The sequence below is a fragment of the Gadus morhua genome, chromosome 2 (genome assembly GCF_902167405.1).
Source record: "Gadus morhua chromosome 2, gadMor3.0, whole genome shotgun sequence".
Lineage (NCBI taxonomy): Eukaryota > Metazoa > Chordata > Actinopteri > Gadiformes > Gadidae > Gadus > Gadus morhua.
Genome location: NC_044049.1, coordinates 3,508,219 through 3,535,394, shown reverse-complemented (window position 1 = coordinate 3,535,394; position 27,176 = coordinate 3,508,219). Strand labels below are relative to the sequence as shown.

At 45.1% G+C, this 27,176-nt stretch overlaps 1 protein-coding gene and 3 long non-coding RNA genes across 5 annotated transcripts; 2 read left to right on the top strand and 2 right to left on the bottom strand.

Annotated features, from left to right (window-relative positions):
* Positions 1 to 269: 269 nt before the first annotated feature.
* LOC115534114 (glycerophosphodiester phosphodiesterase 1) lies at positions 270 to 8,030 on the bottom strand. The gene is made up of 6 exons (XM_030344761.1): positions 7,430 to 8,030; positions 6,733 to 6,908; positions 6,180 to 6,288; positions 5,612 to 5,704; positions 1,178 to 1,389; positions 270 to 631 (listed from the first exon to the last, which is right to left on the bottom strand). The coding sequence occupies exons 1-6, from the start codon at positions 7,688 to 7,690 to the stop codon at positions 484 to 486; spliced, it is 999 nt and encodes a 332-aa protein (XP_030200621.1). The 5' UTR covers positions 7,691 to 8,030; the 3' UTR covers positions 270 to 483.
* A 7,798-nt stretch (positions 8,031 to 15,828) lies between these two features.
* LOC115557362 (uncharacterized) lies at positions 15,829 to 16,506 on the top strand. Of its 2 annotated transcripts, none has more exons than XR_003979179.1 (3): positions 15,829 to 15,878; positions 15,952 to 16,068; positions 16,493 to 16,506. It is a non-coding gene; the product is annotated as an uncharacterized LOC115557362 (long non-coding RNA). The 2 variants fall into 2 exon arrangements; XR_003979176.1 differs by having other exon boundaries at positions 16,470 to 16,501.
* Positions 16,507 to 24,771: 8,265 nt separating this feature from the next.
* Positions 24,772 to 26,811, bottom strand: LOC115536097 (uncharacterized). The gene is made up of 2 exons (XR_003974603.1): positions 26,459 to 26,811; positions 24,772 to 25,533 (listed from the first exon to the last, which is right to left on the bottom strand). It is a non-coding gene; the product is annotated as an uncharacterized LOC115536097 (long non-coding RNA).
* On the top strand, positions 25,523 to 26,968 carry LOC115536103 (uncharacterized). The gene is made up of 2 exons (XR_003974604.1): positions 25,523 to 26,170; positions 26,307 to 26,968. It is a non-coding gene; the product is annotated as an uncharacterized LOC115536103 (long non-coding RNA).
* Positions 26,969 to 27,176: the final 208 nt, after the last annotated feature.

Genomic DNA, 27,176 nt, shown 5'->3' with positions numbered 1-27,176 from the left:
CCGTTTTTTGAATAGCAGTGCTACCCCTGGTGGTAGTTGTTGGGTAAGGATGTCATCAAAAACTGAACGTTTTCTTATTTCACTATAACTAGTCAAACAACTCCATGTCACCAATACTTAGGCTATATATGTTAATACTCTTTCTGTGTGTGTGTGTGTGTGTGTGTGTGTGTGTGTGTGTGTGTGTGTGTGTGTGTGTGTGCGCGTGTGTGCGTGTGTGTGTGTGTGTGTGTGTGTGTGTGTGTGTGTGTGTGTGTGTGTGTGTGTGTGTGTGTGTGTGTGTGTGTGTGTGTGTGTGTGTGTGTGTGTGTGTGTAATGAGTTATCATACACCATCATCCTCTTGTACGATCACTTTGAGAGCTGGGACTGCTCCTGAATCTCTACACACGGGTCCATAGTTAGTACCATGACCCTAGAATGACCATAGTGTGACCCTAGTGTGACCCGAGAGTGACCCCAGTCTGGCCCCCAGTGTGACCCCTCAGTACTGGGGGTCACAGTCCTCCAGCAGGCTGTCCGTGACGTAGCTGATCTTCAGTAGGTCCTGGTAGTAGTGCTTCTCCACCGCCCTGTTGACCGGCCAGCCCACCACCTCCACCCCCCGGCCCGCCCAGTACTGGACGTAGTCCCTGGGAGGGGGGGAGGGAGAGGGACAGGGGGAGGGAGGGAGGGAGGGAGTGAGAGAGAGGGGGAGAGGGGGAGGAAGGGAGAGGAGGAGGGAGGGAGGGAGGGAGGGAGTGAGAGGGAGGGAGAGGGGGAGGGAGGGAGTGAGGGAGAGGGGGAGGGAGGGAGAGGAGGAGGGAGGGAGAGGGGGAGGGAAAGGGGGAGAGAGAGAGAGAGAGAGAGAGAGAGAGAGAGAGAGAGAGAGAGAGAGAGAGAGAGAGAGAGAGAGAGAGAGAGAGAGAGTTATTGCGATGAGAAAGGCGCCACATATTCTGGCAAATATAAAAAGTCTAAAAGTATAAAGAAATAACACCAATAAAACCAGATAGAAACATAAAAACCCAAAGATCCATGTGGATATGTCTTGCATGTCCCAAGAGGTGTTATGCAACATTGCTCTATCATGACATTACTCGGACCGCATCCCACATCCCCGGGCTGTGTCAGATAAGGTCATGGTAGTGAGACCAGACTGATCCCCCCGGACGGCGGTCCCCCAGCCCGCGACCCACAGGGAGATGAAGTCCTTGTGGACCAGGACGGCGGAGACGCCACAGAGGTCCCACAGCAGGTGGTGGTGGGCCCAGTCCAGCAGCACGTCCAGCAGCTCGCTCCAGAACTGCGCCCACGACGACGGCGTGCGCGGGGTCCCGTCGCTATGGCGACTCAGGCTCCAGGGCCGGTGGGTGAGGCCCGTGACCACGTGGGGGTCCGCCTGGCGCATCTGTAGACGATGGGGGGGGGGGGGGGGGGGGGGGGGGTGAGAGGGGGGCAGAGATCACATCACCATGATGACATCACCATTGCGCCATGATGACATCACCATCGGGCAATGATGACGTCACCACCCGGCCATGATGACATCACTGCTGGGCCATGATGACATCACAACCCGGCCATGATGACATCACCAACCGGCCATGATGACGTCAGCACCCGGCCATGATGACGTCACCAGCTGGCCATGATGACATCACTGCTGGGCCATGATGCAGGGGTTGACACTAAGGTTTCAAAAGCACTTGCCCATCGGGCAAGTACAGGTCAGGTTCAACTTGCCCGAATGTAATGTTCACTTGCCCAAATTATAATCAGAATCGTGAACGACGGGCCTCTTTTTGCCAGGCACCCGGCCTGGTTTTGGGGGGGCTCAGAAAAATCATCCTAGCTCAGACTGAAGCTGAAAGTTAGCTTCCACACATGTTGGGTTTAAAAAATAACAAACTTCTCTTTGTTTACTTATTTATCGAGCGGTCACATCGTGCCATGAAGTGATTTCAGTCTACCGTTGCAACCTATTAAAGCTATCGCCCAGTTATATGTAGACCTGCATGATTTGATGCAAATGTACATAACTAAATGTCAGAGGTAGTAGCAAAGATATGTCTTTTTTAACTTTCAAGTTTCTTGTAGCTCTAACTGAATAATCACAATCGCGTTTCTAGTAGGGTTGTCAGTCACGATACTGGATTTTCTAACTTCAACACTATTCCTGGAAAACGATCGATATTCTATACCATTTTCGATATCAGAGGAAAAGTTTACATACCCAAAGTAAATAGATTATATCTCCACAACTGCAAGGGCGATAATGTCATCTTTGGGCCAAAAGAAAGATTGTTGTGCAAGTGAAATATTCAATGGGGATAATACTTGGTTAAAGTGAATAAAGCCATGGAACACAGCGCATAAGTGGAAGATAACATTTCCACCTGAAATAATTATCAGTATCAGTTGGTTGTTATCAGTTGGGAGCGCTGTCTTACTATGAGACACAAATAAAGGTAGATATCTTACAATTTTGACCCTATTTAAAGTTCAGGGCAATCGAATGCACCAAGCCAAACACTCGCAAATAAATATATGGCCACTAGATTGCGCTGAAGAATATGTTTTCTGATTGAAGGCAATTTACCTATTTCCTAAGAAACCTTCTCTTATTCATTGATTGAAAACACCATGTTAAGTTGCAAAATTTGGCCCAGATACTGGATAATCTGTTTATGGTGGTTTTATTCGATCAGAATCAACTTTGTGGACAAAAATCACAAAGGTAATACTTCATTTTTGGTTGTTAAAAGAAAAGGGGACGTTTCTTCTTAAGTTGTTATTTGCGAGTTTTAGTCACAGAATGATATGGTTTGGAGTTGCCTGTTGGAATAAGTGGAGGCTCAGCTTTTTATGTAATATAGTAGTTTGTGAGGGTCCAATTTCGTGAAAAAGATCGCTATTGCTGTGTGCATGTGCACAGTTATGAAACCCAAAACCGTGTTCTTGACTTTCCTTGATAATTTGCCTCAATCCAAAGTACTTCCAAACTGCACTCCTCCATCACTACTCCATTTAACTTCTACCTAAACCGTTCGCGGAGGTGCTGCACTTGAGATGCTAGCTGTGTTGGCTAACCTTTTACAGTCTTAAATTGGTTCAGATCCTACCTACAAAATAGGAACTACTTTGTTTCCATCGGCGACTTTGTATCAGAATACACCAACGTGATGTGTGGAGTCCCACAAGGTTCAATCTTAGGACCCTCTTTATTCAACATCTACATGCTCCCACTAGGGCAAATCATGCATAATAACAATATTGACCATCATTGCTATGCTGATGACATGCAAATCTATGTATCGCTATCACCAAATGACTATCGGCCCATAGATCTGCTGTGCCAGTGCATTGAGCAAGTGAAAGACTGGATGTGCCGAAATTTCCTTCCGCTAAATGAGGATAAAACAGAGATAATTGTATTTGGTGCTAAAACGGAAAGGCTTAAAGTAACCCAACACCTTCACTCTCTGTCCCTGAAAACCTAAATTAAAGCCAGAAACCTAGGGGTTATCATGGATTCTGATTGCCATTTCGAAAGTCACATCAAATCAGTTACAAAATCTGCATATTATCACCTTAAAAATGTAGCAAGACTTAGAGGGCTCATGTCCACCGAAGACTTACAAAAACTTGTACATGCCTTTATCACTAGTAAGCTTGATTACTGCAATGGTCTCCTTACAGGTCTCCCAAAACAAACTCTAAGGAAGCTTCAGCTTGTTCAGAATGCTGCTGCTAGAGTTTTAACAAAGACCAAAAAATTTGAACATATTACACCAATTCTTAAATCGTTACATTGGCTTCCTGTAGGTCAGAGAATTGATTTTAAAATCATGTTGCTAACCTATAAATCCCTACATGGTTTAGGCCCAAAATATTTAACTGATATGCTTCCACTACATAAGCCTTCTAGAACACTAAGATCTTCTGAGACCAATCTGTTAATTATCCCCAGAGTAAACACGAAACATGGGAAAGCAGGATTTAGTTACTATGCAACAAATAGCTGGAATAAACTCCCTGAGGATTTAAGACTTGCCCCAACTCTGAGCACCTTCAAAACAAGATTGAAGACTTTTATGTTTGCTTTAGCTTTCTGCTCCTGAGTTTGTATTTGTATATTTGTATAAAGGTTAGAGTCCTGAGTTTGTTTGTATTTGTATAAGGGTTAGAGTCCTGAGTTTATTTTGTATTTGTATAAGGGTTAGAGTCCTGAGTTTGTAGAATAAGGCCTTTGGTCAGGGTTAGAGTCCTAGAATATTGTAATAGCATGTCATCCAAGTGATTTGTTCATCTTTGCTAGTTTGTCAATGTTGATACGTGTACCTTTATTTTACTAAAATGCCTTTTTAACTTTCCCTTTATTTTCTATTTTTACCAGAAAAATACATGATCTGATACCAGAGAGAAAGGTTGCTGGGCTAGAGTCCTAGAAGCTGGGTTAGAGTCCTAGAATATTGTCCTTTAGGTCGGGTTGTAGTCCCGACTTGGGTTCCAGAGAGTCTGTTGATCTGATCTTAAATAACTTTCAATTTAATTTTCTCACTTTCTTAAATACATTGCACTTTCAATTTTACTTACTAAAAAGCCTTTTTAACTTTCTATTTTACTAATTTCTTTGCATATGTTTTCTTTTACTTATCTATTATTTTATTTTATTGTATAACAATGTTTATATGTGAAGCACTTTGAGTCTGCCTTGTGTATGAAAAGTGCTATATAAATAAAGTTGCCTTGCCTTGCCTTGCCTTTAGCGAATCACTGCCAGAGACCGCACTGCGAGTGAGTGACAGAAGGCGGGGCTATATTCGCACTGAAGCGATGCGTGTCTGTTAACTCGCTTTCCGAGAGAAGAGAAGACAGCGCGCTGATCAATTGCAAATACTTCTATTTAGTGTGGTTTTGAGGAACAAAAGGTTGTTCTGCAGTTTCTAAAAACATTTGAATAAATAGCTTTTATATTAACATCCACCCAAAATCCACTTGCCCGTTCGGGCAACCAGAAAAAATCTCAACTTGCCCAAACATTTTTTTTACTTGCCCCGGGCAAGCGGGCAACCGTTAGTGTCAACCCCTGCATGATGACATCACCACCCGGCCATGATGACGTCACCAGCCAGCCATGATGACATCACCAGCCAGGCCATGATGACATCACTGCCGGGACATGATGACGTCACCAGCCGGCCATGATGACATCAGCAGAGATACCACGACAGACTGGCTATCATACAGACACGCGTCACCATGAGAACATCAAACGCAGGTCCCGTAGAACCACAACGACATGACTTTACAGTAATGGCTGAATGTGAATGTGACCACACAGTGATTAATTCTCTTGCTTTTCATACATGTTAATGAATGAACGGGTAGGGGTCAGGCATCTCGGTCGGGGATGCCCACAGGACGGCCCGCCCATAAGGGGGGAAGAACGGAATAATACAGTTGTCTTTCTTCTGACAAATGTACTTATTGTTAAGCACATTTCTTAAGACCCTTTGGATAAAAGCGTCTGCTCAATGCCTTAAATGTAAAGGCATGAGACCGAAGGTCCCCATCAGAACATCGACCGTAGAGAACCGCGTCCCGATCGATCAAGGTGATCTGCTCACCTTGTAGATGACCTTGGGTTCGAAGGAGCACACGATGCTGGAGTTGTAGAGGACAGGGTGGCGCCGGTACATCTCAGCCAGCGCCGCCGCCGCCTAGGTCAGGGGAACACGTCAGGGAGGTCGAAGGTCACACACGTTCTCAGGGTCCTGACTCCTGACCCATCTGCGGAGGTACTTTCTGGACCCACTTCATATTTGGTCCGGTAAATTAAGCGAGACATTTGTATTGCCAGCATGTCATAAAAGTGACATAACTAACCTGTGACCAAACTGTGACCAAACTGTGACCTACTGTCACAGTTTGACGGTTCATTCTGTGTTTGTGTAGTTATGGTTTCTCCCACTGATCTCGTTATTCTTTTCTTTAACCTCCTCAGTTGGATTGTGTTCTACCTCTGTTTATTTTTTATCGTTCCTTCTTTGAATCAAAGCCCTAAGTTTTGCTTGGCCGGTCATCTGGTCACTAAACCAGTAGTATGTGTCTTAGTTGAGGAATACCGATATCTCTCTCCATCTTAAAGTCGTTCCTCCCTCTGGTTAGGGAGAACCTGACATGAGGGGTGTTTACCTTATCGGGGTAACGCTTCACGTTGACGAAGATGGTCAGACTGTGTTTGATGCACTCCTGCAACGCCTCCTGCAGAGTGGGAACTATCTGTACCCCAAACCTCTCCCCCCTGAGAGAGAGAGAGGGGCGGGGGGGGGGGGGGGGGGGGGGGGAGATGGGAAAGAGGGTGAGAGAGGGGAAAGAGAGAGGGAAAGAGGGAGGGAGGGGGGGCATAGAGAGGGAGAGAGAGAGAGAGAGGGGGAGAGAGAAAGAGGGGTGGAGAGAGAGAGAGAGAGAGAGAGAGAGAGAGAGAGAGAGAGAGAGAGAGAGAGAGAGAGAGAGAGAGAGACAGAGAGAGAGCGAGAGAGAGAGAGAGAGAGAGAGAGAGAGAGAGAGAGAGAGAGAGAGAGAGAGAGAGAGAGAGAGAGAATCAGACCCCACAGATAGCATTACCAGACATCAGCCATGATAACATCAAACACCATTGCTCTTCGGTCCGGAGAATGGCCGCCACGTTCGGCCTCCATAATGAAGCCGCCGGTCGTGGCCCAGGGAGAGACTCTTCCCGCCGTACCTCAGCCGGTGGCGAGCGGCCGCATCCAGGCTCTTGACGTGGGCCAGGCGCAATCCGCTGATTGGCCCGGAGCCGTTGGTGGTGCGGTCCACGGTGTCGTCGTGCAGCAGGACGGCCACCCCGTCGGCGGTGAAGCTCAGGTCCAGCTCCACCCCTGTGGCCCCGTTCCTGCTGGCCTGGAGCCGGGGCCCCCAGGGGACACGTGTTAATAGAATACAATACATAGATCTAAATCAAATGTTCAATAGGTTGAATGGTTTTATTCAGAGCTCGAACTGGCTCCAAATTAATGTAGAGTAAGTACAATTGCATAATTCTTACTTAATAATTCGTAGGCAGCATGTCAGCCATATTCATAGCCTACTTGCATTATAATTTGACTTGCTATGACAACCTAATTTGACTAGGTTGACTTGTCATGGAAGAACTCAAGCCCATCACTCCCCTTTGCTTTGGATAGTCTTCCCCCCTCTGGCTCAGGTTGAGTATCGAGTGTGAAACACAGAGGTCAGTGCTCAATTACAGAGGAGGACGGGGTGCGATTGTTATGAAACACTTATAAAAAAATATATCCCCGTCGGACCCGCTACAATCTACCTGGACTGATCCCCACCATGGAGACGCGATCAATAACAGTCGTTTTTTTTTTTAGTCGACCAGGTAGTATTCCGGACAGGCGGGTGTCGTGACGTCTCACCTCTCGAATCGCAGCCAGCGTGTTCTCCGGCGCGTCGTGACCGGCCGCGCGGTGCGCCACCACCGGCACGTCGCTGGACAGACCGTTGGGCCGCAGCACGCGGCTCGCCTGCTCCAGTGGCACCGGGGGGAACCGGAACATCACGAGGAACACGTAGAGCGACGCGGTGAGCACCGAGGCTCCCGTGGCGCTGCGGGTGCCCGACAGTGTCAACAGGAAGACCACCGCGAAATACATCCACTCGTCCCCAACTTGTAACATGGTGAACAACTGATCACGAGCGGTGAAGAACCGTCAGCTCATGAAGACGCCGTGGAAAGAGTCGAGTTGACGCCAATGTGCGGGTGAATAACGACGCTGTGGAGTGAGACACCGACCAATGAGGGAGACATTGTTTGTTGTACGTCTACTCGGTCGTAGGCTACTGCATCCCAGCAGCGGCAGCATCACTTCAGCTGCGGCTAGACCGAGAGGAGGAGGAGGAGGAGGTTGCTATGCAGGTAGGGGGTGGTTGCTATGGAGAACTTGATTCTCACGCGGACACACCGCCCCCATCTGGACCCTGGGATGCCGATGCTGTGGTAAAGTTGTAAAGTATGACCAAGTTGTTCTTTCTGTTAATTAGATAGAACTTTATCAATTCCCTGTAGGAGAAATGTGTTAATGGTAAAATGGTAAAAAAATATATATATACAAAACATGACGGTAACTCTAAAGTCAAACCGTCCAATCTGAAGGCTCTACTTAACCACTCCCCCTACTCACTTCCGCCAATGCAAAGCGAACAGAACTGATTAGGGGAGGGCGTAGCCTAACTAGTTTGTGACTGGCCCAAGGAACTGTTAAATAGCGGCGCAAATTGGTGGGCGCTATCCTGGTAATTTCTCTGCGTGAGAAATACGAAGTGTGGCGTGTGAGCGTGTGCATGGGTTGAATTGCGTGTGTCTCACGCTGAATGCGTGAGACTTGAGAGCCCTCCATTGGACTCCGTTGTAGCGCCTACTTCCGGGGTATGGAGCCTCGAATAGTTCCAAACAACCATTTTACGGCGTAGGAGATCATTAATTTCCATTGCTGGCCGTCGAGTAACTTCCGAGGTAAATTGATTAAATAGCTACCTCTTTTGAATTGTCAACTGTCTATATTGTATCAGAGGCCCTTTATGATGCATATACTGATATTTATTTGAATATGCACAGTGTAATTATATATATTTTTATCTTGGTAGACGACCGATTGCCTGCTGGTTTGTTAGCTCGACTTCGCCATGTGAAGGTGTCTACACCAACAATTACGAAGTTCAGTAGTGAATCTAACTTTTATTTAGTTAGTTATTTATGTTGGATTACTAGGATAATTTAGGTTGATTTAAGGGCGGGTTTTATGATGCGATAGCTAGTAGAAATAACAGTGTTTGTTTAATTATATCCTGGAAAGGTTGATGTTCAGCACATGAAGCCCTACAGATGCCGCCGCTTCAACAATGCTGACTATGATGGGCGGTCAATTTAACCTGTGTGGCTTTTTCGTTTTAACTTCTTGTTGACTGAATTGTGCCTCTTTCTTCGTGCCAAATTGATTCTTTTTTTGTTTTTGTTTTCTAGTTGCCTTATTAGGTCCTCCACAGTCGCCCCATCAGTCCCTGGCAGTCTGGCCCCATCAGTCCCTGGCAGTCTGGCCCCTGGATCACCTTCCCCTGGCAAAGTGGCCTCTTGATTGCTCTTGCTGTCTCCTGTCATGTCCTTTTCATCGCTCTTGAAATCCACCTCAATTTCTCCCTCAATCTCTGTAACAATTACAAGGTAATGTTGCCGTTATGTGTATTTTGCCTTTGCATTTGCAACTACTGTCATCTCTGATCCAGCGTCCAAGTGCTGTCACGTGACGACAAGATGGCGGACGCGGTGAGAATCCTTAGCTGTGTCCCTATTCCTCTACGAATAGTCATATCTCCTCTATCCTTTACTTAACCTTTGTGGGAAAACGTCATCGGGTCAAGGAGAGATGAAAATGTGCTTCCTTTCTAACATAGGAAAAGACAGTGCTGTTTAAAATGAATTCAACTCCACTTTTCCTAACCGACATCATTGCGCGACGGGTATTGCTGACCTCTAGCGTTTCTATGGTGGAACTACAGTTTTCCGAAGTTGGTCTACAACAGGGGTTCTCAAAGTTTTGACAGCTGAGGGCCAATTTAGGAACCCAAAATTTGACTATTTATTTATTTTTGTTTAAATTAATATTGATATAAATAAAAAAGAGATCGTACTGGCAATGATGGGAAAGTATAACAAAATGGGGAACGACTTCACGTGACAAATGAAGAAAGGGGGAACAGAACCGTCTGCATTTTTATTTTCTTGCGGTGTATATTGTTTAATAACCATCAATATATCATTTCGATTCAAATAATATGTTTCTTGGAATTGATATCCATTATTAATTTTATTTTCTGCTCTTCTCTTCAAACAAACCAATAAAAAATAAAGAAAAGAGAAATATTATGTCTCCTCCATTTTGGTCACTTGGCGCTTCCTCGGGATACCGAAGATAGGTGGTAGAGTTCCTCTTGTCCTCTGCCCTCCTCCGTGAAATGAGCAAATCGTCTGCAATGACTGCACAAACACGCACACACAAATAGTTTTTGTAGGTCATTGTTACGTTATGTGTTGTGTCATGCTGTGGAAGATAACAGTAGCTATATCAGTCAGAATTAACTTCCAAAGACTGCAATGAGAGTAGACTGTTTGTACTCGACTACATCATAATTTTGCATTAACTTTAGCCCTTTCATTTTCGTATATTTTCCTTTATATTTGTATGTATCTAGTATACTATTTGAAATAAGTTGCATGTAATTGTAACTTATTTAAAGTGTCTGCTATCGTGGATAAATACATTAGCTTAAGGCAGTGGCGTCCCTATGCCGTTTTATTCGGGGATAAAGCCTCGGATGTTATTTAATTAGCCCCGAATATGATCTTTGGGAGAAAAATTAAAATATTCATAAACATTTATAAGTAGCCTAGTCTAGATAGACATAGTCCTTCTGGCAATAGAATAAACTACCTGTTTACCACCTCAAGTGTATTAACCAATCCTATCCCCGGTCAGATCTGTGTGTGTTAACGTGTGGTGGTAGGCGATGACTCCAGTTTAACCAGTGAATGAGTCTCTTTGATGAAAGCTTCCTTCTCACTCTCACACAAACACACACACTCACTCGCGCACACAGTATGGTGAATTGAATGAAGACTTTTTCGTTTTGAAGTTTGAATCTGAATCAGTCAAATCAGACTCATCCCTTTAATTAAAATGAGGGAGGTCATTTAAGATCAAGCACAGAGCTGAAATAGTCTCTCACTGTTACCAAGAAGACCACAGGGCGTTGAACCTGCATTGAGTTTTACTAATTAGCTCACCTGCCGCAGCTCGCCTGCCAGGTGGTTTTCTTAATTAGTTAATTGGTTGCATCTGGTGCGTTTCACTTAAAAGGGAACCAGACAGTACTGTTGTGACTTATTTAACATCTCTTCCAGTTTCACAGGATAAAGACTTTTTGAAGTAAAGAGGAGCATCTCATCTGAACCTGATGTGAGTAGAATTGTGTTGCAAAGCACAACTGACGTGACTTGTATGTTGAATATAAATCACTGATGTGTGAAGGAAATCGGGGATTGTGGTGGTTTAACTCTCATTTGAAATTTGGACCATGAGTAAACTGTTCCTTCCTTCAAAGGTCTATCATGGATATTTAACTGCAGTTCTGTGAGTATCCCAACTTAACCATGAAGCATAACTGCAAACTGTAAGTCATTAATTTCTCATTACTCTTGGGCACATTGATGTATTTTGGCTTCCTGGTGAATTAACCTGTTACCTGAAGGTTGATCTGAGTAGAAAGGATGTTTTATTGATTCATGGGTTACTTAGGTGTTTGGTTTATGTTGGTTTTAATGATTTGTTAAAATGGTTACAGGCTCCAAGTTATTGTTGTAAGCTGGAGTAATGGGTTGGGTTCTCATATCTTCAGTCTTCTTTCATTCTACTCTCCTGAGCTCTGCGTCTTTATAACATGAGTGTTGCTTTACTGATAAGGTTGTGGTCTGAGTGAGCAGCGGTGCATACTGGGATACAGAGCTGTCTCGAGTCTACAGGTCTGTAGACACGCCCCCTCAGGGGAAACCCAGTGTTTGAGAAACTGTGGCGACGTCAGTTACATGGACTGGAATGTTCTTAAAGATGGAGACAGGGATTCAGAAAGAGAAACACCAGGGGGAGATGAGGGGGCTCCTCATCTCAACGACCAAAACACAACTTCAGTCTGACATGGAGAACCATGGAACACATTCAACAGTCCCCTCCAGGCATCGTGACTCCTCAGGAACAGTTTCATTACCAAGAAGGTCTTATTTGGGGCCATCCCCATATGGATCCTGCTCCTCAAGAGCCACCCCCCTCCACTGGGTGGTCTTCTGAACAGATGACCTTCCTTCCTGTCCTCAGGCTGACTAAAGCTGCAACGTTTGCATCTGTGAAGGCCCCTCTTTCAGGAAACCACAGGACTACAAAGACATGACTTCAGAGATGTTGAATCAACCTGGGACAAATTTTTGGAGACGCCAAGCATAATCCATCACCAATGTGGGACGCCACTGAAGAATGTTGTACATAATTTACGTCTCTTGAGACATTGGTTGTTCTGTTATGGGTGCCCTGGCAGGAGAGCTGGGGGGGGTTGATGGAATGTTATTTGGCATGAGGTTTTTACCCTGCATGATTGTTTGGCCTTTTATGGCTCAGTGGTGTGTGTGTTTGGGTTTGACATGAGATGGAAGATTTTTGAGCATCTCTAGGGTTCTACTGTGTGTGTGTGTGTGTGTCCCCCACTCACACCTGGCATGGGGTTCTACGTGCCTGTCCTGGGTTCTATGTGTGTGTGTGTGTGTGTGTGTCCGGCTTGCTTTGACAGTGATAATGTTCATACGGGGGTCTGTGTGATTGGCTTGGGATATCGGAATGGTCAACTAAATCATACCTGATGGACGGCCACACGTTTACTTAAGGGCCTCCAGTAGACATGAAGAGCCCTGAGCGACGCTCCGGAGCGAGATCCAACACACTGGGCAGGAAGGAGAGTACCCAACTCAAGTGTAAAAGGATGCAAGCGGCGTGTTCAGATCACAAAGAAAAATATGTTTTCAGGAAGAGGTTCTGTGCGAGAGGTTCACGACCGACGCAGAGTTGTCAAACTAGGACTACACCAATCAGGATCATTGGAGGATGGACACCAAAAGGAATTCCACAAGGAGAGTCTGACGTTGGAAAGGGACCTAAATGGATATTCAAGATGACCTTCCGACCTGTAATGAGACGGCTCTTCCCACCTGGCTGGATTGATGGAGAGCCCTGTGGATCTTGTCTTGCTCTCAGTTGCACGTCTTCTCAGGCTGAACTGTATTTGTTTCGGACAGGACTAGTTGAACGATTGGTTCCCTTAAATCAGAACCAATCCGGGAACTCCAGCTAGTGCGCTCTTCGAGCTGAAGTTGTGCTCTTCAGCTGAGGAGGTAAGGAAACCTTTACTGGGGCTTCAAGGTGTAAAGAGGAGAATGTTTCAAAGTGTTCCATGGTACTCTTATGAAGACCGTTGTTGTGTTCCACTGGCTGAGAGGAAGAACCCACACATCTTCCTCTTGGCCTTTCTCCTCTGAGAATCCTGGCGCCATCTTGAAGGATATTCCAGCTCATGTAACTGATGTCGCGACAGATTCTCAAACACTTGGTGTCTCCTGAGGGGCGTGTCTATGGACCTGAAGACTTCAGACGGCACTGTATCCCAGCATGCATCTCTGCTCACTCAGACCACACCCCCATGAGTAGGATGCAACACTCTAGTGATGTAGAGTTTTGTAAGTAAGGAGGGAGCAGTCTGTAAATCTTTAAACTATGAAGATGGTTGGATAGTTCAGGAATGGGGCTTATTTTTATTATGGGCAGTCTTTTCACTCAGATGGCCACTTCTCACTGGAGCTGTACATGTGTTGGCTGGCTGGCATGATTTGCTGTTGGTGATGAGGCGGTCGGGGTGACGTTGCAGGGCTATGGTCGGCTCTCTGTGAGCTCAACGTTTAGATTTGCACCCTGAATAATCTAGATAATTGTAAAATGTAGACACGGTTTTGTATTGAATGATTTTAGGTTTAAAGTTGTTGTGGGACGTACATGGTAGTTTGGTTCTTCGTATGGTTTTGAGTGATATAACGTGTACACACTGGGTGCATAATAATGTAATGACCAACAGCAACAAACAGATCTCCTCAAGGTAAGTCTGTTGGCTGTGTTTTAATGTAGACCATCGCTGGACTTCATGATCTTCCTCCGTTCAGCTCAAGGTGAGGCGCTGGTTATGTTTTTTCTTTGGTTGGTTCCGGCCGGAATGTTCGTATTCCAGTCGGACGGTTTGTGCTTCCCGCCGTGGAAGGTTCTGAGTGCGTTCACTTGATTTAGTCCCAATGGTTAGCATAGAAAGTTGTAGTCTTGACAACCATAAGAAACCACCTGGCAGTTAGTTGGACGGGAGTCCCCTGAGGGAATCTGGCGGAACGTTCTGGATTGTATTTGCGTAACCTCGAGCCGTTGCCAACGGAAACTATTTTCAGCCGGTTTCCATTGGGAATTGTTGCCCCCTATCTTAAACAACTAAGTTTGATATTAAATACATACTGACACGTACGTCGTACAATATGTTGATAATTTCCGATGGTTGCGCCGTACTTTTAACCACGATGACGTGATGGGACTCTCGCCGCGTACAAAACGGCGTTCTACTTGCGGGCCCATTTTTGACATCAGGGAAGGCTGAAAATCATTTCAAGGTGGAAGATAATTTGACATTTCTTCAACGGAACCCAGCACCTGAATATGGCTGAGTATGTTTGATTTAATATCGATACTGCTTAGTGTTCTTTGTTACTTTGTTATGAAGTTAAACAACGACTTTGGTGCAGTTACCAACTAGATAATATCAAAGCTAAAATAATGGCCGTCATTCCCACATGTTACAGTAGATTATACTCTAGAACTGTACAAGGTTAAAAAGGTAACGTGTAGTTTGTCCCAAGGTGTCTGCCTCCTCACCCAGAGCAAGCCCTCCACCTCCTCACCCAGAGCCAGACCTCCACCTCCTCACCCAGAGCCAGACCTCCACCTCCTCACCCAGAGCCAGACCTCCACCTCCTCACCCAGAGCCAGACCTCCACCTCCTCACCCAGAGCCAGACCTCCACCTCCTCACCCAGAGCCACACCTCCACCTCCTCACCCAGAGCCACACCTCCACCTCCTGTCAGAAGTCCTCCAGAACAGGTCAGTGCTCTGGGTGAGTAGAGTCTTCTCAGGTCAGTTTTAATGCATGGCCTTAACCACTTCTTTAAACTTGTGGACTGCTCTGTCTTCATTCCTCTGCTAGTCTTTTCTAGCCTTGAGTTATAAAATAATAGTTCAATTAATTGTGTAACTCGGTTTCGGATGAGTCAATTAAGTTTATTGTTGGGCAAATGCTGATATAAACCTGCTGCTGTAGCTGAAAGGCGAGGCTGGGGACCGGAGGCTTGTGGTGCCAGGATCGACCGGAGACTGAGGCTGGAGACCAGGGGCCTGCAGCACCGGACCAGAGGGTAACCATCACCAAGCTCATCTGAAACACTAAAATCCACGGTAGTTTAGTCTAGGTCTAGTTTGGATCATCTTATGACTTTAAATCTTATGCAAGAGTCATATGAATTCATCACAGTGGATGAATTGCTGAACGCGACAATCTGCAGACGTTGTCTAATTTAAGTGTTTAAATTTGTCTTCCATTTTAAAAGTGAACCTCAGATGCAGGAGGTGGGGTGTATTGCGTCCCCAGGTGATTTACTGCTGAGACCAACTGTTTGTAACCAGACCAGGAATCCATGGCTGAAGGCGCTGATGGAGGTGCCGTGCTGAAGGCCCTGGGCTGGTGGAGGAGCTGGTGGAGGGCCTGCCTGGGGAATGACATCTATCGTGGGTTAGATGGAGCCTGACTCTGAAGTGATCATCACACTCCCTGCCACTTCTAGTAGAATACTGCTACCACAAACTACCGGTGTTTGTACCATATATACCAGACGACTACATCTGTTTTACCACATGTTGAAGCAAGACTTCCGCTGTTTGTTCCAGACCAGGACTCTGTCTGAGGAGAGCTGCTGGAGGAGCTGAGACGCTGGAGGACGACTAGGAATCGACCAACAAGGATTCCTCGTAAGTTTGTATTTACTTGCATGGTTAACTTAAAGGGCAAAATACAGCTGTTACTTTGACATGTGTTAACCAACTACCGCTGTGTTTTCTTACTAGAACGTGTTTCTGGAGCGGAGGCGAGCTGTGAATCTGGAGGATGACATCACTCTACCAACAAGGATTGTAAGTTTGTATTAACCAAACAAACTGGAAATAAAGGGCTTAAAAATAAGACAAACGACATTTTTGTTGCCAGACTTTAGGGCCAGACTCACGCTGTTTGTTCCAGACCAGGACTCTGGCTGAGGAGAGCTGATGGAGGAGCCAAGACACGAGCCAAGAGGACGACATCACTCCACCAACCAGGATCCTCGTAAGTTTGTCTAAAATAAACAGAGTGGAATTGTTGTAACGCAGGATTAGTTTGTCCAGTACAAGTTACGGCATACTATTGTGGTTGTTTACCAGACAAACTACAGCTGCTACTTTGTTACGCGCCATTGGAGCCCAACTACTCCTGTGTTTGTGACCTTAGTGACAAACTACTACTGTTTGTTACCTGATATTAGAGCCCAACTACTACTGCGTTTGTTACCTTCATTAGAGACAAACTACTGCGTTTGTTACCTTCATTAGAGACAAACTACTCTGTTTGTTACCTTACATTAGAGTCAAACTACTACTGTTTGTTACCTGATATTAGAGCCCAACTACTACTGCGTTTGTTACCTTCATTAGAGACAAACTACTACTGTGTTTGTTACCTTACATTAGAGACAAATTACGTTTGTAACCAGACCAGGAATCTGGATGACTGATTGGAGAAGCCGTACATCTGGAAGGCAAATCCTGAGGACAACTAGGACTCTACCATCAAGGACTAGGTAGGGGCTTGGGGGTTCAACTCTCAAACCAATGGTGCCGGGTTCAAGTCCTCAGAATACAGTGATGCGCCCTAAAGCCTGCCTGCTCCTTAATGACTTATCTTTGGTTCAGATAATGTTGCATCTTTTGAATATTGAACCTAATCAATGTCCTTGTTTGGTCCGGGCAGACACACCTGAGCTGAACCTCACCTGATCCTGTTTGGTCGGGGGTAGACACACCTGAGCTAAACCCGCCCTGATCCTGACATCCTGCTGGTCCCGTCTCCTCAGTTCATCTGAGCCTCGTCCTCCAGAAGACCTGCTGAGCTCAGCAGTCTGAGGCTGATGGATCAATGACCTCCAGTGGGAGTGATCTTCTTGACCCCACATGTAACCGTGTGCTTCCACACGCCTTTCCCTGACGTCTGTCACTCACCTCACTACTTCAATACTCTCTACTGCTTCCTCTTTTCTTCCTTTGTGGTTCGAACCTTTACACGGAAGGCGCGTCTTCCTGCCCTCAGAGGGTTTAGCTTTAGGGTTGAGAGTCAGGGTTTAGAGTCAGGGACAGAGCTGGTCAGGGAGGACTGCTTTTACACAAACCTCTTCACTTGCTTTCGGAATGGTGGTGACATTTTGAAAGGATTCATTTGGGAAAATGTTTTCCTCTGCTTTCCTTTACAAAATTGTATTAAACTTCTGTCAAGTGTTTATATATTAAAATCCCACATTGACTTCTGCATGTTTGTTACGGTTCATTTAATTGTCCTTTAACTTGGTTAATGTCAAGCTAAACTCCCGCAATACATTTAATATACATGATTGTTATTCTGCAATGTTCACATAATCCATTTTGTAGAAGTCAACTTCTTCACTAAAAATTTTCGTGAAGAAGTTTGATAATTTTAGGTTTTATGTGAGGCCGCTTTGTGAACTACAGCTCTTCGCTGCTCTCGACGCATATGATATACGTCACCACACCCGCACTTGGAACTCGGCACAGAGATGGCGATCTCTCTGCTCCAATTCACCACTTTTTTTCAAGGCGAGGATAAAAGCATAGAAAGAGGTGAAAACCACTATAAGTCGGGGCATGTGGAGAGTTTTAGTTATGTGCCATCTCTATGTGCCATCTCTGTGCCGAGTTCCAAGTGCGGGTGTGGTGATGTATTTCATATGCGTCGAGAGCAGCGAAGAGCTGTAGTTCACAAAGCGGCCTCACATAAAACCTAAAATTATCAAACTTCTTCACGAAAATTTTTTGTTTTCTTTGCATGAAAAATTATCATTTAAATCCACAAACAACATATGTGTAATCCAGGGCATATAAAGACTGGGACCAGAAAATAATTATTTTCTCTCCATTGACACCCATTCATATTTTTCGATCTCATAGGTCCCATGAGCTCTACCGGAAAGGGCGTGACTTCGCCACTCTATAGGAATGAATGGGCGCCATTTTGGAATCCATTGTCCATGGTAGCGCGTCATCTCCGGGATCGCCAATATGCTTCTGTTGTACCACGCACCCTCACGGCTCAGTGTTGGAGTTGCAGCTAATTACATGTGACAGTGTTTGATGCACTATTAAAAGGTTACACGAGTCAGATATCGTGGATATATGTATACTGTCAGCAGCGGCATGTCTGAATCAAACATGTGCATTATAAAGCATGTAAGTGGATTATCGCCACTTTATGAGCAGATTTAGGGAGCGTTACATGGAAGGTAACGTGGGCGTTTTGGCCTTAGCCATCTCAAGGTGGACGTTGGGGGTGTGGCCCTAAATTACGTTAGTCTATGCTATTTCTGATGACATGTTTCAAGCTAAACACAGTTATGGTTTCTTCAGCACATAATGGACAACACCATATACGGTTTTAATGATAAATAAAGACAAAAAACATGGCCACTTTGTAATTTCCGTTTAAGCCAAGACAGACCAAAGGTTTACCTGGGTAAATTAGAACGTAGGCGTGGCCTATTTCGCCTACTCCCAATATAACTGTTTTTTTACCTGTTTTCGGCAGATGCTTCATGAACCACCTCCAGAACGCAAGCCCGTTTACCTTGTGTCTCTGTTAGCATAAACCACGTGTTGAACATTTACCACTCTATGAGTCATACCTACCACGAGACCACCGCACCACAAAGGATCGAATTCGTTTATTCCACATCACTTACCTGTTCCGAGCTGTGCCAAAATGATGTTAAGATGCGGGATACACTTAGCCTGCAGCAGCCTTCAATTCTAAATCCTGTTCTCTTAAGGCCCTTTACTACAACGTTGTGGAGTGATGTAGTACAGTGTGACTGGAGGCTGAGAAACCAGATGAGTTTAAAATAGATATTTTTGGAAATAATAAAATATATATAAATATTTCTAAATGGGGATTCATACTAAAATTATTATACCCATTGTAATGTCAGTTGGGAATCAGTATTGCCACCCGTCTCCTTTCCTATCTGAAAATCATAAAGATAACATTATTCATTGACCTTTAAAGATTATTTGGACCCTGTAACGGCTAGGTAGACGTAGAACCCAAGTGCACGGACAGGCGACAGTGGAGGACAGTTTGATTTAATTCGGTGCAGGATCGGGCTGGCAGAGAGCAAACAGTAAGGACACCGACAGGCGGGCAGGGAATCGGCGGTGGGTCGGCAACGGGAGGGCAGACAGGCAGGCGAGGAGCAGGAAACAGGGAATCAGACAGGCCGGCAGGGACTCGACAACAGGCGGGTGGTCAGAGAGGCGAGGGGTCGGAAACAGGCAGGATCAGCTTTGTAGAACAGTTCAGGAGTTGCGGGAAAGCTCTGAGTACGAGAGATGATCTGGCAGAGACTAGGCCACGTTTATACGTAGCAGGGTATTGATAGAAACGAATATTTCCCCCCCTCCGTTTTCAAAAACATTATGCACACATCGTTTTCAAAAAACTTGTCGTTTACATCAAAACGCATAAATACCCCGTCGAGCACCATTATAATACAGGTGCTGGTCAATTTATTAGAATATCATGAAAAAGTTGATTTATTTCAGTAATTATATTCAGAACGTGAAACTTCCATATTATATCAATTCATTACACACAGAGTGATATATTTGAAATGTTTATTTCTTTTAATTTGGATGATTAGTACTGACAATTACTGAAAATCCCAAATTCAGTATCTCAGAAAATTAGAATATTAGTTACGACTAGTACAAAAAATGATTTTTTAGAAATGTGGGCCAACTGAAAAGTATGAACATGGAAAGTTTCAGCATGTATGGCAATCAATACTTAGTTGCAGCTCCTTTTGCCTGAATTGCTGCAGCAATACGGCGTGGCATGGAGTCGACCAGTCTGTTGCACTCCTCAGGTGTTATGAGAGCCCAGGATGCTTTAATAGTGGCCTTCAGCTCTTCAGCATTGTTGGGTCTGGCATCTCGCATCTTCCGCTTCACAATACCCCATAGGTTTTCTATGGGGTTAAGGTCAGGTGAGTTTGCAGGCCAATCAAGAAGAGGGATACCATGGTCCTTAAACCAGGTACTGGTAGATTTGGCACTGTGTGCAGGTGCCAAGTCATGTTGGAAAATGAAATCGTCACCTCTATAAAGTTGGTCCGCGGCAGGCAGCATAAAGTGTTCTAAAACTTCCTGGTAGACTGCTGCATTGACCCTGGACCTCAGGAATCAGGAAACTGCGTGGAAATATCTGCGTTTTCCCTTCGTGTAAACGGGGCATGAGTGGAGAGAGAGGAGAGGGATCACAGGTGAAGGTGGTTGGGTTAATTAGGGGAGGTCAGGGTGGCAGGCAGGTGAATGGGAAAACCAGGGGCGGACCATGACAGACCCTAATTGACCATTACTGAAACGACTTTGAAATAACGAAATGGTAAACCATTGGTCATCTGTGTTTTGAAACAATCCTCCCCCTACCCTACCTCTAAATATAGCCTACCAAACATTAGGTTGTGATGCCCTTGACTGCCATACAATTTAAATTTAAAGACATAAAATAATTCAAACCATGAAACAGCCACACGATCTTGAACAAACAAATATAAAGATTTCAACAAGGCAGGTAAAGCCAACGTGTTGATAATAACTAGATAGATATAGATATACATAACGTAGGCCTAATTACCTGACATTTTTGTCCTGTCATTAAATTTGCTATTTCAATTGGATCAAAAGATCCCGCAAAGCACTTCCTGGACGGGTCTGAAGACTATGCCACGTAAGAATCATATAGGTTTACATCGTTGACGAAAGAGAAAGTAAGGCCTATACAATGGACGGTGGCGGAGATGAAATATCAGGTAAGTGTGTCTACAAAACGAGAAGGATATGATAATAGTTACATTTGTTGTTTTGGCGATTTACATTACTTAATGGTACGGCCACACCAACCGCGTTGCTCGCGTTAGGGGCGTTGAAAATCGTCATTTTTGCATAGGGAACCATTGGTCTAGGCGCGGTACACGCGTTGAAGCGTTGAAGCGTTACGTTGGGGGCGTTAGGGGGGCGTGCAACTAAGTTGGGGGCGTGCAACTTAGGCGCGGCAGTTGCACGTAATTACGCACGTAAACGCAGTAACGCGCCCAACGCACCAACGCCCGAGGTGCGTTCAGAATCGCAAACATAAGCGAACGTTCGCGAACGATTTTAAACATTTTCCGTTAAACGAACATAAGCAAGCAAACGTTTACGAACATAGGCAAACTGTCTGAAGAGGTAGTTCTCCACAAACAGAGATGGATCGCGGTGCTCTCTTCAGCTACGTGACATTCGTTGCCATGGCATTAAACTAAACTATATTGAAATCATTTACTCCTTTCCTACACAGAAAGCAATAGATAAAACGTTTCATATAGCCTATCTACACCCTTACTTCAACTGTTGTCTTTTGCATCCTAAAATGCGATTTGAACGTTATATCGCAGTAAGTGGGTACAACTTCGGTGACGTAGCCCTCTATTCTTGAATTGTCCCTACTGGTTGTCTGCAGTAGGCTTTCAACGAGGTCGACCACTTGCAAACCCTCTTCTGTAAACTCTTCCATTAACATGGAGGCTGCCGCTAATACCATGGCCTTCGTATCCATTTTTTTCGTTCACAGTTTGTTTAGAACGGTGTTCAAAAATCGTTCAAAATTAATTGTTTAATGTCAACGCGTTCGTTGCGAACGCTCGCCTATGTTCGCTGAACTTGAACGCACCTCCGGAGTTCAGAAAATTGAACTTTCAACGCTCCAACGCGTGACGCTTAGCCGCGGTGGCCAATCAGCGTGGAGCTTGACCCGACGTCACTGGCAGAGAGTAGTGAGCTTGCACAGAAGCATACGGCCGACATCTTTCTTTATTCTGGGTGGAAATAGTAACGTAGTTACGCCATTAAATGCGTTTATGGAAACATTTCTAGCGAGAAATGTGCGTTTTACTTTCATAATGTTCGCTCGGTGAATGTGAAGGACGTTTGGTTTGATAGTTATGACGAAGAGGGAACGCTCCGTTCACTTGCATGGACAGAGTCTCTGGTTGCTAAGCAACCTCAACGTCTTGGCGGACTATATATCTGCTGATCAACACTACGAATGCTGGAAACACACCAGACACACCATGTGAAGTTATTTAACCCGATTATTGTTATTTATATCCGAGATTATTTAATCGAACCCGATCTAAACTCTATCACCCAAACACGGCGGCGTTTGGGTTTCCTACCTCGGACTCCAGCGCAGCCACGGCCGACATTTTTCTTTATTCTGGGTGGAAATAGTTACATAGTTACGCCATTAAAGGCGTTTATGGAAACATTTTTAGCGAGAAATGTGCATTTTACTTTCATAATGTTCGCTCAGTGAATGTGAAGGATGTTTGGTTTGATAGTTATGACGAAGAGGGAACGCTCCGTTCACTTGCATGGACATGGACTCATCTGCGTTGGCGCGTTGACGCGTTGGAAGCGTTGAAGCACCACACACTGGTCAGGCGTCAGGTTAGGCGCGTTACTCGCGTTGCGGTTGGTGTGGCCGCACCATGTAAGTGTATGGCGAGTGGATATGGCGAGTGGATAGTGCCAATATGGCGAGTGGATATGGCGAGTGGATAGTGCCAGGATTCCCTGGAGAAGGATAACAACGTGTGAAATGAACGTGTGGAGAAGCTACGCCGCCGCCGTGTGGAGAGGATATGCACGCCGCCGCCGTTGGGACTGGGGATCGATTCCCAGTCTCTATATATAATTTTTTCTTCATTATTTTCTGATATTAATATATCCAATGACTTGTTGATGAATAAGTTGATTACATTTTATAAAAAACGTTAGTTTTTATGTGTCAAAAAGACAAACTGTTTTAAAACAGATCTCAAAAATGTTTTGATGATTGATGCAGAGGGGTATTCCACAAAGCCGGTTTTATCACATAACCGGGCAAATTAACCCAGGGTTTGCGGTAACCCTAGGGTTTCCGTTCCAAAATGAACACGGTATGTTAGTTACTATAGCAACATATGCTCTGAATCAAACCTGGTCGGACCAGGTTTTGTGCAGGTTAAGTTTGGAACATAACCCGGTTTTGGGGATTTAAAGCTGCGTTCACCGCAGAGTCCATGTGTTCACAATGGCATGCCCTGTTGATACCGGAGCGCCAATTATTCGTGCAATCCACCGGGAGAGATTTGTAAGACCACGGCTATATTCGGATGACTTTTTGCTGGAGAGATACCGATTCTCACGCAAATCTTTAATATATTTAAATAGCCTTCTCTCTAGTTCAGGCGTTCTCACGGCGACGTAGGGTAGCAGGCGTCTTAGTGGCGACGAACTTATCCACACGTCGAGAGTAGACGTATATTTTGTCACAATTTCCTTATGTACGTCGCCGTGACACCGCCGCCGGTGGGCGGATCTTCCATGCCGTCGCCGTGACGTCGCTGCTGGTCTCTCGTCTGCAGTCCCAATCAATCCCATTCAAAATTTCACACGTTCCCACGGCGACGTAGGGTAGGCTGCTTCGCCTCTTCCAGGGAATCCTAAGGTTTGGCACTATCCACTCGCCATACTTCCAGGGAATCCTAAGGTTTGGCACTATCCACTCGCCATAGGCACTATCCACTCGCCATAAGGATTCCCTGGAAGAGGCCAGGGCCACGGAGGGCCTGAGGCCAGGGCCACGGAGGGCCTGAAGCCAGGGCCACGGAGGGCCTGAGGCCAGGGCCACGGAGGGCCTGAGGCCAGGGCCACGGAGGGCCTGAGGCCAGGGCCACGGAGGGCCTGAGGCCAGGGCCACGGAGGGCCTGAGGCCAGGGCCACGGAGGGCCTGAGGCCAGGGCCGCTGCCAGCCATTTGGGTGATTGCTTAGTGGTAGTTATGACTCCATTTCACCTACAGATTTTGATCTTACTCTCATTTTGACAGAGAAATCGGTTATACCAGCCTGTTATCAGTATCAGTCACATTCAGTTACTCAGTGGTGTAGTGTAAGGATAGGTTTCTTCAGATTGCCAAATTATTTTTACAAACAGATTTTTTTATATTTGTATTTGAGATAGGGCAAAAAAAATAATGCATGCTCCGCAAAAATAACTAACTAAATAAGCGGGCCCGTCCATGCAGTATACGCTCTGGCTCGGCTGCATGTCTGACACGGCCCTTAGTCGAAGAGCTCGTCCCTCGTTGCGGATCATCGTCCGTTATCTGGAAATATTTCGGATTTAGGGCAAGCGATTTGAACCAGCATCAAACAATCTTCAAAGTGTGCTGTAGAGCTGTGTCAGCACCGCAAGGCAACACAACTAATTCATTCGGCCACCTGAACACACACCACAAAATAGACTGACGTATGCATGAATGCTATGAAAGTGTTGCATCGGCCAATGCAATCACATTCCATTTGGCCAAAGATATGTGTCCAATAAACACCGTCAGTAATGAAGTCTTCAAGAAAATGGTAAACATACTGGACAATAGGTATGTTATCCCCTCGCGCAATTATTTTTCCAAAGTGGCGTCACCAGCGCTGTATTCAAAACGTCAGGGAGAATGCCTTTTCTACTGGTGCATTCTCTGGTGGCATATTTATTTAAACGCCTTATTTGCAAGTTGAACAAATCTTTTACAATTTAAACATTGTCAAATCTGTGCCCTGTTGATTTAAGTTGGTGATATCTATGCAAAGATTTGTACATTAGCAGGAATGTAGCACAGTGGTTCACGGTTGTTAAAGCAGTGTCATGTTAACGTGATCGTTCAATACAAATATTTGTCAATCAAATGAATAATCGTGGTAAATAATCGGGATATCAGTATTGATCAAAATAATTGTGATAATCATGTTGGCCATAATCCCGCACCCCTAATATGACATGTGACAATAAATAAATCATCTTAAATCTTGAATCTTATTTGGTAAAATGCTTGCGTTATTACAGCATGTTATTTATGTTGTCATAGGTTGTGCAGTAATGTAAATTGTGAATACGTTTACTTTCCATTGCACATAATAAAGTGCAATAAAATGGTCCATAGTCCCTGCAGCCACCATTAGCTAGCGTAGCGACCAATGGAGCTACAACATGTCTATGGAAGACGTTCGGTTGAAGGACATATAATGGGAAATAACAATATTTTCCGTTTGGTGGTATGGGCTGTTTTCGTGAACCTCTGGGGTGGGTCGAGAAGCCAGGGTTCCATCTGATAAGGCACGGCGTTTACCCCCCCTTAGGACATCCAGAGGAGGTTCATCGATGGATTACAATATGGCTTAAACAATACTATATTTGTATTGGGGGGCACAGCTGTTCTCAGCATCCTTGAGGCCTGTCTGCCACAGTATAAGAAGTCCTTGCTTTTGTCAGTGGATTGGACTTCTCCTTGCGGAGCTCCCGGAGATGCAGGGGGACTTCCCATCTGGGGACCTTTCCTTGCGGAGCTCTTGGAGAGACGCAGGGCGATCCCACCACTGACAAACTCCCAAAACCTGAAAAGGACAGGACAGACTGGATTCATTTTTTGAAGGGCAGAGTCCCGGCTACAGTTAGCTCATTGTATGTGTTTGATACTTCACGTCTGGATTTGCATCTTTGTTGAAGCTTATACATGCAATTCTGTACGAAAAGCCACCAAAGGGGGATGTAATTGCTGCCTTAGTTCCCGCTTCGATAATGAGGCGGTCTGAGTCAGATGTATAGGCAGCCCCAGGTAAATAAAATATTAAACTTGAAGTACAACAATTTAAACACAACACATGAAAGATTTGGGTAGTGACCTTTTAATGAACACCTCACAGGTTACAGAATTTATAGAATGTATAGAACATAATTGAAAGGGAACTCCGCCCATATCCCCAGCACCACTAGACAAAGCATCTGTATGCTATGAAGCGGTCAGTCGTTACAGGTTTAGATATAAGACCTCCTTTGGTCAATATTGGCTTCATTAACATTGGTCTTTCTACTATGCAAACATGCCATGATTTTCTCCCCACAGCTGAGCGTCGAATGAACTTCCTTGCTTCTAAGGGAAACACATCCTGGCTAGTGGACATGGGACATGCCTTGTTCTCTGGATACATCCTGTCTACAATTGCAATCACCTGACCATGTAGCGACCGCATGGTGAAATATCAACAATTCAGATAAAATTCCATCAATGCATATTTTTTTCATATCATGCAAGACGTACGGCTGTTCTACGCCGTTCTCTCCAGTTCACGCGCGTTCCCATTTAAACAATGAAGGCTTCTGTTCTCAGGCCACCTGGTTCAGGGCTTGGGCCGCGTAATCAAGTTACGACATGGATAACAGCACGGAGCTCTGGAACAATAGCAAAACCATGGACTTTGACAACAACAACATTTAACAAACTCATGAGGCAAAGGAACGTTTGAAGGAGGTCATGCTCACGGGTGCCTGGAGGTGGAGGTGGAGGTTATTTTCCACAGATCAAATCCGTGGACTCTGGGCAGTCAACACGAATGGAGCAGTGTCTGACGGAGGAGGTGAAGGAAGTGGCAGAGATTACAGCGAAGGGAGGAGTGAAGGCAGAGGGGTGTGTCTCGGTTGAGCAATGGGGGACAATAGAAATCCCTGCAAATTAGACGTTCCCCAGCCCTCAATGGTTTATCAGTTACTTGAGTCCATATAAAATGGTGCTTTCTCATTTTTGCAGTAGTCCTACATATATAGTAGAAACTGTAATCCTATAACTATCCAATATTTCTTTTTATGAAATCTATTATATTGGAAACGTCTGGCCATAAAATAATACAGGGTTTGTTGTTGTCAAAGTATTTAACATCACTGTTGTACAAAAATATCTTATAGCTTATATTTAAAAATCCTCATGCATAGCTTCATTACATCATTCTGCATCAAGCAACAAGCAACTTCATAAATAAAGGTATTTGAATATAATTGGTGTGCATCCTTGTCTTCCTTTGTACCACTGTATACTATGCATACTATGTATACTATGCATACTATGTTAATAGGGACCCTGGATTGGTGCTCAGAGGGTCCCCGGCTGCTGCAATGTAATGTTCTGGTGCCGGCTGATCCGGGGTCAGATAGACAGATAGTCAGTCTGAAAGCCAAAAAGGAGTCAAATATGGATATGCCTTTT

Coding starts and splice junctions, on each gene's coding strand:
- LOC115534114 (XM_030344761.1), bottom strand. CDS start 7,690: ATGTTACAAGTTGGGGACGAGTGGATGTATTTCGCGGTGGTCTTCCTG. Junction 6,289..6,732: donor GCCGCTCGCCACCGGCTGAG/GTACGGCGGGAA, acceptor TCTCTCTCTCAG/GGGGGAGAGGTTTGGGGTAC. Junction 632..1,177: donor CACAAGGACTTCATCTCCCT/GTGGGTCGCGGG, acceptor CCCCCCTCCCAG/GGACTACGTCCAGTACTGGG.